General features: G+C 50.8%; 1 protein-coding gene across 3 annotated transcripts; it reads left to right on the top strand.

The window, feature by feature from the left end:
- The first annotated feature begins 459 nt into the window (after positions 1 to 459).
- On the top strand, positions 460 to 9,029 carry TGIF1 (TGFB induced factor homeobox 1). 3 transcript variants are annotated; one of them, XM_006071844.4, is made up of 4 exons: positions 460 to 499; positions 1,023 to 1,364; positions 6,737 to 6,963; positions 7,948 to 9,029. In XM_006071844.4, the coding sequence occupies exons 1-4, from the start codon at positions 475 to 477 to the stop codon at positions 8,521 to 8,523; spliced, it is 1,170 nt and encodes a 389-aa protein (XP_006071906.4). In that variant the 5' UTR covers positions 460 to 474; the 3' UTR covers positions 8,524 to 9,029. The 3 variants fall into 3 exon arrangements, with proteins under 3 accessions (XP_006071906.4, XP_006071907.1, XP_006071908.1); XM_006071845.4 differs by lacking the exon at positions 1,023 to 1,364; XM_006071846.4 differs by lacking the exons at positions 460 to 499; positions 1,023 to 1,364 and adding an exon at positions 5,419 to 6,612.

The following is a 9,029-nucleotide window of genomic DNA, read 5'->3' as shown; positions in this document are numbered from 1 at the left end:
CCAGGAACTCCCGCTGGAGCCCGCCTAACTCTCAACCAAAATAAACCAACAGGAACATGTGTTTACTTAATAGTTTCTGTTTGAAATACCGGGGCGTGGGGGTGGTGGGGGAAAAGGGGTCCCCTAGCAGGATGTTAAGTCCTGAGTAGACTGTTTACCGAAACAGACGAGGGGGTCCGGGGATGGGGTGTCAGGCCGAGTCTCAGGCGGGGCGGGCGCGCGTCCGGGCCATCTCCAGGCACCGACTTTTAAAGAGCATGTGAGCATGACAAGTGTCTGTCCGCAACATGTCATATTTCGAAACTGCTTTGCAATCCAGTCCGGAACTCGCAGCTTTAGCCGGGGGCAACAGACTTTCGCCTAGGGTGTCTGGGTCTCATCCTTCCCCCATCGCCCCGCCCGCCCCCCACTGTTGCTTTGGGAGGAAGAGCCCCGGGAGGAGAAGGGTGCGTCGCTCCGCGCCCGCGCGTGTCAATGGCAGCAGCGCGTCCTGGAAGAAGTTGGTTCTTTTCCCGAATACTTTTCCTGCGCAGCCCCGCCCCTTGAATCAGCAGCGGCTGTCTACTCCTGCGGCCCGAGTTGGGCCGGTGGAGTTGGGGCAGCTGTCAAAATCGAAACGGGAGGCTTTTTCTTCCCTGGGGTGGAGGAGGGAACGGCATTCCCCGCGCTCCCCCCCCGCCCCCCATCTGTTGCAATTTCCTAACCAAACGCACCCTCGCCAGACCCTGGAAGAAAGGCCCAAGGGAGCAACTCAGGGCGCTTGGCTGGTGTCGCCGCCGCCAAGCCGGGGATGCGGGCGGCGGGGATAAGGGATCGCGTTCCTGAGCTCGGCCGTCCCCACGAGGGGCCGGTGACAGCCGCCCTGGGGGCGCGGGGTGAGGCGGCGCGGCCCGGGCGCTCAGAGCGGTCCTAGGCTGTTGGAAGGTGCGGGGGAGGGGCGGAGGAGCGGCGGGGCGGGCGGGGGACGGGGCGGGCGGCTGGGGGCGGAGGCAGGACCTCCGGTACCTTCCCTCCTTGCCTAGCTCACTCTGACAGCGCCGAGGTGCGCCGAGCAGGAGCCGCGAACAAAGGAGCGGAGTGGGGAGGGGAGCGAGTTGGGCGAGGGAGCGTCCCCGGCCCGCTGCCAGAAGATCCCGGCGGGAGGAAGCCCGAGTGTCACTTGAATTCCGCCCGAGGAGCGGGCGCCTGGGATTCGAGCGCCGCCGTGTTTAGCAATAACGGCTGGAGCGCGTCCTCCAAGTTACGGCAGAGTCGGCCGGGAAGGAGGACGACCGCTTGGCCCCTCCGTCCCCTCTCCTGGTCCCTCGAGACCCTCGCTGTCGCCTGGCACTGGCCGGGGAGCTCCAGAATGAAAAGCAAGAAAGGTAAGGCTTGCGGGCGGCGCGCGCCCTGGGCGCGGGTCCCGGGGCAACGTGCTCGCCGGGCGGCGCGGGTGACTCGGACTTTTCCGCCCCGGGGGGCTCACAGGCCTGAGCCGCGGCCGTCCTCTTTGTGGAAGCTGCGTCTGGAACGGCCGTTGCTGTTTTCCTTCCAGACACAACACGAGGGGCTGTTGTGGGGAGACGGGCCTCTCCACGCTGCTGGCACGTTGTCAAGAAGCACGCTCCGCGCCTTGTTTGTGCGCCTCCAAGTTTCATTGTCTCCAAACCGACACCCCACGCTCCGCTGAGCCGCCGCGTGGCTTCTCGCGGGCGGGGGAGTGGGGTCCCGAGTCGGGGGATACCCCCGTCCCGCTTTTCTCCGTCGGGACCCGGGGTGGCCCGGCCCGCGGGGTTGCGGCGCTTTGTCTGAAAGTTGGGCTCCGGGGCTCCCCACTCGCTCCCGGCAGAGTCCGGGCACGACTTCTCCCTGGATGGGGCGTTTTCACCCTCGGAAGAACGCGAGTCTGGACCCCAGATCGCCCCCGGGGGTCGGTCCCTTTGGAAAGTTATATTTTCCAGAATTCCTAGCCTCACAAAAGTTTTCCCACGATGAATCTGGGGCAAGAGGAAGAGTTAGGACTGAAGGCGTGCAGTGAGAACGAGTCCAAGTGTGACATGCAAAGAGCGAGCCTGTCATTGTTTCCACCAGGCCTTCTGGAAGCTTTACAACTGAAACTTGCCGTCAGTCTGGTTTTAAAAACAAAATAGAAAGAAAGAGAAAAAAAAAAAAAAAAACCACCACCACCACGAAAGGTCAAAGAATGTTAACTCCCTTTTGAAGTTAACTTTTGAGTCCCGGGCAGGGAGGCACCCCGAACGTTCCGTCGTGGGCCGGAGTTGGCTTTTCTGTTGTGATTTATGTCGAGTGGTTCAAAACAGAAGTTAATCGCCGGGGGAAGCCAGCGCAGGGAGGGGGGGGTGGCGGGGGTTGTGCTGCGCATGCCCAGACTGGCTCCTGCTCCACGTTCTTCCAGACTCGTCCGGCGAATACGGTTCAGACTCAAGTTAGAGCCGGCAGCCCCGGACCGAAACCGTGTGTCCTCGGCCACGTTTTCACTTTGGACTCACGTTCGATTGACCCCGGGCCGGTGACTCAAACACGCGGAGCCCCGCACGTCTCGCTATGCGGGCGGGAGTCAAACTCAACGTTCCCCGCGGGGGTGGGGGGCGTTGGTAGTTGAGGTTGGACCAACACTCCGCGTCCCCTCGCCAGGGACCTGGGGGGATCAGAAATTCGGATGTTTAACTGGACTGGGCGAGAAAACCCGCGCGGGGAGCGCACAGGGGGCGTCGGGGGCGTCGGTATCGTGTCCGTTCGCAGAGGAGTGACAGGTTCAGACCGTCCCCGGGAGGGAGGCGTTCCCTCCCTCGTGGTGAACTGCCGGGGATAAGTTGGGGGAAAGTGTGTTTCTGATGGGTCCCCCTAGGGGTGCTAGAGCAGGGGTTGCCTTGCCCCATTGTTCGGTTCTGGCGGGGGCGGCAGTGATGATCCTCCCCGGCTACCCCCGGGCTCTGGGGCATCCCCTCCCCACCGTGCCTCCCGTTCCGCTTCCCTCGAAGCCCGCCTCCCCCAGCCGGGGCCCAGCAGGAACCCGCCGGTCCCTGGGGAATCTCCAGGGAGCGCTGCCCCGGGGCGCGCGGTCCTGCCGCCGCGCGCCGACTCATGGAAACAATGGAAGGTGACGTGTTGGAGGGGAAACTTCGCCGACTGGTTCAGAGCCCGTGCGGGGGTTGCAGAGGCTGCCGAGGTGGCCCGGCTTTCTTTCCCTTTTTAGGTTTTTCTGGCAAATCCTCCGCGGGTGGGCAGGCCCCTCCGGACGTTGAGATTCTCGGCCCGGTTTTTAGTTTCTTCTTGTAATCTGAAACTCCTAGGCCTGGGCGAGCTCTCTCGCTCGTGAGCTCGGAGGGGCGACTCCGGCGGGGGCCGATGAACTGGCGGAACAAAAGCCTGCGGGCCGGCGGGGGCCAGGCTCCTCCCTCGGCTCGTTCCGCCCTGCCTGCCCCCGCCCCGGCCTCCGGCCACCTGGGGGCCTCGCGCCCAGCGGCCTCCGCCGGGGCTCCGGAAGAGACCTGGCACCGCCGGGTTCGCCGAGTCCGACTATTGTCTGTCTTACGAAAAGTCTGTGAAACTCTTTTCAAGTTTTGTTGAAAATAAAAGCACTTTAAAAAAAAGTCAGTCGTGGAGCCGGGGGGGGTTGGTTAAGACTGGTTAGTGATAATAGTGTCCCGCCTTAGAAAACTGAGGATGCCAAAAAGATCTCCCCAAGTGATTTTCAAACGAGCAGAAGACTCGTTGAGGAAAATCCCCTAAGTGTCTTTGCTCCCGGCTCCTGACGGGATGGGCTCCTTGGATCTAGTGTCTGGTATGTTAAGTAGGGTTCCTGTCGCTTCTCCCGAGATGTTAAGACCCGGAAACTTGTTAGGTTTGCTTTTTCTTAATACTACACTTATAAGATCCCTCTGGTTATTCTTATTCCGAGATCCCTTTCTAGCCTCTTCCAGATTTTTTTTTTTAAGTCCAACTTCACAACCACTCTCTCTGACCCTTCCCCGTGCTCTGCCGCTCCCTCTGTTCCTATTCGGGGGGAGGGGGGGCGGGGGAGGTGCTTTTTAGGGTTGTGGGATCCATAGGCCATCTTGTGGCTTTCTAAACAACATTTCCTTGTATGTGGATGGAGTAAGAGGCTTGTGATCCCCGCTTCCCGCCCAGCTCCCCCCACCCCCCATCACCACATTTTTTAAAGCGTGAGCAGAGCAAGACGTTTGGAAACAAGTCGTAACCGGGAAAGCGTTCAAAAGCTCTTTTACAATAGGAAATGAGTAACGTGGAAAAGTCTTTTTGTTTTTCCAAGTTGAGCCACAATCCGGAGGGAGAGTTTTAATGGAAACAGCCCTGACAGCAGCAAACGTGGTTTGCTGTAGTGAAATACCAGCTGGGGCAGCCGAGGGACTGAAGTCTTAACTTCCTGTTCTTCAGCTTTGTTAAGACGTCCGGAGGCCTGGCACTCATTGATTCGAGTGAACTGAGAGCACAGTAAAGTCACTGCAGTTTGGTATTGCTTAACTGGTATCTACCTTCTGTCATTCGCCTGTTTTGAGAGTGGCGGCTTCTTGTCAAACCAAGCAAGCAGATCAAAGGATACACTTTAGGGGTTTTTTGTTTGTTTCAAACTACTTGTGATTATCAGTTTACAGTTGGGAATTCACTGTTCAGTGTGCAGATTTTCACACTGTTTTTAAGAAGTTAAAAAGTTGAGGGGGGTGGCCTGTGGGTTGGGGGGTAGTAATAGCCTTAGGAAGAAGATCTGGCTTTTCAGACTTTTTGATAAGTTTAAATAAATTGCTTTATTCAAATTAGTGTTAGTCATTCAGTTATTTGATACGATTTTTAAAAGTTAAGATTTTTTTTTATCAGAGCAGTTGTAAAACAGGAATATTTATAATTTCTTAAGGATTTTTTGGTCAATACTTCTTCACCCAAATTTTAACATGGGTTTTAAAAGGTTTTCATCTGCTCAACAGTGAAAGCACTTTCAGTTTTAAATGTGTCTCCCTTTTTTGAAACTTTTTTTTTAAAGCAGTTTAATGAAATCTTCTGGGGAAAGAGACATCAGATACGTGGCAGCAGTTAAAATTTAGGATTCTGGGGCCTTTTACTGATTGCTGTTTGTTCATGAAGCCTTGAGCTGAAGTGAATTTGCAAGATCATCCTCCTCTTTTGTTAGAACTTGCTTTACTTTTGTCTTTGGAAGTTTCTGCGTTTTCTGCGGATACTCTCTCCGGCACCTTCTGCCCCCTGCCGTCCAAAACTGAAAATGTGTCTGCAAGTAGAGTTAGATTCAGTTAACTGGTGGGCTCTCTCATCCGTCAAATGCTTTGAAAGGAAGGGTTTTGGGGAAAGTTCCTTCAAAAGCCATTGAATGGTTTATCACTCTGAGGAATATTCCGTTTTTATTTCCTACCAAGGTAAACTACTTGAGGTTCTGTCAACAATGTTAATGAGAATTTTTTACATTTCCTGCTACTTTAATTTCTTTTACATAGAAATACTGGTTTTTAGAGCATACTGTAGTATGCTTTAAAAACAAGATTTCATTTCTTTAGTCAGAGTAGCCTTTTATAGTTTTGAAAGGGGGAAAGTTAAAGTTCAAAATTTGGGGGCAGTCTCTTGCTTAAGACTCCAAACTTGCAATGCAGGGGGTTCAGGTTCTGTCCCTGGTCGGGGAACTAAGATCCCATATGCCTCGAGGCAGGGCCAGGAAAAAAAAAAGTCTAAGTTATCTTTAAATGTCTAAAAGGGCCAAATTTGAATTTTTGTGGAACCCAGTCTATGTGTGATTTAAATATTCTTTATGGTGTGTGAATTTTTAAAATTTCTGGTAGGATTAAAGTGCTTGTAAACAAGAGTTTCCTGTGGTAGTTGCATATTCAAGTTTTCTTTGTCATGTAATGATTTAAAGCCGAATCCTGCTTATTGATATGTAGTATTCTAGATTCAGATTAAGCTGGCAATTGAAATTTATGGAAATTTAAAAATTTACTCAGTCTTAGGCATCTTTTGAGGTCTCTTTTGAGGCCTTACGTAAGTACTAAAAGTAGAAAAAGCTTTTTATGCAGTGAAACTTATCAGTGGTTGTTTGTATTTAGTAAAAAGTGACTAGTGCTGTCCATTAAAAGTAGGTGTCAAGTTTTGAATAAAAGGAAGTTGCAGTGAAAAGGAAAAGGAACTGGCAGAAGATTCTGGCGTGCATTTTATCTTTCAAATACTAACTGGGTTAAGAGTGTAATTTTCCTTCCTTATATCAGTGGAAAAAAATCTTCCAGTTTATTTCAAAACCTTCAGTGGAAGAGGGAGGAAGAACAGCGCTTGAAACATGCATTAAGATACTGGCTGGCTTGTTTTTCCCAGTTAGCAATGACCTCACCAAGGAGGTTGTCAGACACATCCCGTCTGCTGTGCCACCTTTCCTGTTTCACACGTGGCACGCTATTCGCCTTGGGTGCAGCTTTGTCTCGTTTGCTGGATTAGACTTTTCTGAGCTTCATTCAAAAGGAATGTGAGTCGTTGAGTCCTATAGGAAGTGGGTACAAAAGGGAATCTGACCATGGGCTGGGGATCTGGAATACGCTGCGAGTCGAATTACCCTGCAGATTTCAGACGAGCTCTGGTGTTCGGGACAAAGAAACACAGGTGCTTCCCTGGGCTCTCAGAAGTTGAGAAAATGCGGTTGTGCTGAGTGTTTAAAAGAGGTGAGCTTCGCAGTAGGTGCTCTGCTGATAGAAGCAGCTGACAGCTGGCCTCTGTCCTGTCCTAGGTGTTGTGGCCGCGTCTGGCAGTGAGACTGAAGATGATGACAGCATGGACAGTCCCCTGGACCTCTCCTCTTCTGCTGGCTCAGGCAAGAGAAGGCGGAGGGGCAACCTGCCCAAGGAATCCGTTCAGATTCTCCGCGATTGGCTGTATGAACACCGATACAATGCCTACCCCTCAGAGCAAGAAAAAGCGTTACTGTCCCAGCAAACACACTTATCTACACTACAGGTAAGGGGAAGGCATTCCCAGGGGTGGTGGGTCCCCCCTCCCCCCGCCCCAGAATCACTTTACAGCATTCCTATATAGCAAGTCATAAACTGCCTCCTCACTCAAAGTGGGGGGAGGCATATCTTTTTCTTGTAAAGTTTATAGTGCTAACAGCTAATAACTGTTAGCTATCTAGAGAAACAGAAACACTTGACAGTCATCTGTCAAACAGCATTTCCTTTAACGCCTAAAAGAGCCTTCCTTTATGCACCAAACATAAAAAGGAGGTTAAATCTTACTCTATTGCCCAGGAAACTGGTTTGATATTTAAACAAGGACAGCCTTAAGTGAGGTAATTCATGTCCTGTCTGTTGACATAGTCATTTGAACTGGGAAAAAAATCAGTAACTGGGAGGAGTGGCTCTTTTCATACAGGAAGGTTTTCCTGTAGTTGATTAACTTCAATGCTGGGCAGTAGATAATAGGTTAATATGGGGAGAGTTAAAAGGTAAACTTCCCTCTCTAAAATCATTTTCAGACATTTGAGAATGTATACCTTTTTTTTTTTTTTTGGTGCCGAAAGGGTTTAAGGATGATGAGAAGCCAAAAGGGGAATTTGTATTAGAAAAGGAGGTAGTTTATGACAGGAAGCACCTCTCCTTTCTTGGCTGGGCTCAAAATACCTTGAAATAAATTCGTAGGTTCCTATAAGCCTTTTCATGCCTTCTTTAACGCAAAGAGAGAGACCAGTTAGGCATCCCCCAAGAAGGTTCTGGGTAAAATAATCCACCTGCCAATGCAGGTGACTTGGGTTTGATCCCTGGAGGAGGAAATGGCAACCCACTCCAGAAGAATTCCATGGACGACCCAGGAGCCTGGTGGGCTACAGTCCATGGGGTCGCAGAGAGCTGGACACTACTGAGTGATTCAGCAATAAGAAGAAGGAGGTTCTCAGGCGTGTTGGCAGAGTGTTAACATGTCTAAAACATCCCCGTACAATTTCAGGTCTGTAACTGGTTTATCAACGCCCGGCGCAGGCTCCTCCCCGACATGCTGAGAAAAGATGGCAAAGATCCAAATCGGTTCACAATTTCCCGCCGTGGGGCCAAGATGACTGAAGCCAGCTCTGTAGAGTCAGCAGTGAGCATTAGGAACCTCATGCCAGCTCTAGAGGAGAGCCCGTTTCACTCCTGTACAGCTGGGCCCAACCCAGCCCTGGGGAGGCCACTGTCTCCTAAGCCGTCCTCCCCAGGATCCATTTTGGCTCGTCCATCAGTGATCTGTCATACCACCGTGACTGCGTTAAAAGATGTGCCTTTCTCTCTCTGCCAGTCAGTTGGTGTGGGACAAAACACAGATATACAGCAGATGGCCAACAGCAGCTTTACAGACACCTCCCTCATGTACGCAGAGGACTCCTGTAAATCTGGACCAAGTGCAAACACACAGAGTGGTCTTTTCAACACTCCTCCCCCTACTCCACCGGACCTCAACCAAGATTTCAGTGGCTTTCAGCTTCTGGTAGATGTTGCACTCAAACAGGCTGCAGAGATGGAGCTTCAGGCAAAACTTATGGCTTAACCCCCCTTTTTTTTTCCGCAAGCAAAACAGTTCTCAAAAAAAAAAATGTTAATGATTGCTGGGATGATAGCAAAAGATGAATTTGCATTATTTTATATATTTTTTTATTAATATTTGCACATGGGATTGCTAAAATGAAGCTTCCTGTTACTGAAATGTTGTCAGTGGAATACAGTCATTCCAAGAACTATAAACTCAGAGCTACTGTAGAAACAAAGGGTTTTCTTTTTTTAATGTTTCTTGGTAGATTATTCATAATGTGAGATGGTTCCCAAGATCATGTGATTTTTTTTTTTCCCCCCCTTCCCTTCCCTTTTTTTTTCGTTGGTGTTTTTTTCAGACTGTGCAATACTTAGAGAACCTATAGCATCTTCTCATTCCCATGTGGAACAGGATGCCCACATACTGTCTAATTAATAAATTTTCAATTGTTTTTTCAAACAAGTATGAATCTAGTTGATTGATGCATTTTTTTTCATGACATAATAAAGTATTTTCTTTAAAAA

The sequence above is a fragment of the Bubalus bubalis genome, chromosome 22 (genome assembly GCF_019923935.1).
Source record: "Bubalus bubalis isolate 160015118507 breed Murrah chromosome 22, NDDB_SH_1, whole genome shotgun sequence".
NCBI lineage: Eukaryota > Metazoa > Chordata > Mammalia > Artiodactyla > Bovidae > Bubalus > Bubalus bubalis.
Note: the sequence above shows the minus strand (reverse complement) of the source record. Positions and strands in the feature narration are given on the sequence as shown.

What these genes read in the sequence shown, in the direction of transcription:
- TGIF1 (XM_006071844.4), top strand. Translation starts at nt 475, where the DNA reads ATGGCAGCAGCGCGTCCTGGAAGAA. An exon ending in CAGAATGAAAAGCAAGAAAG is followed by an intron (nt 1,365 to 6,736) that starts GTAAGGCTTGCG and finishes GTCCTGTCCTAG; the next exon opens with GTGTTGTGGCCGCGTCTGGC. An exon ending in CACACTTATCTACACTACAG is followed by an intron (nt 6,964 to 7,947) that starts GTAAGGGGAAGG and finishes GTACAATTTCAG; the next exon opens with GTCTGTAACTGGTTTATCAA.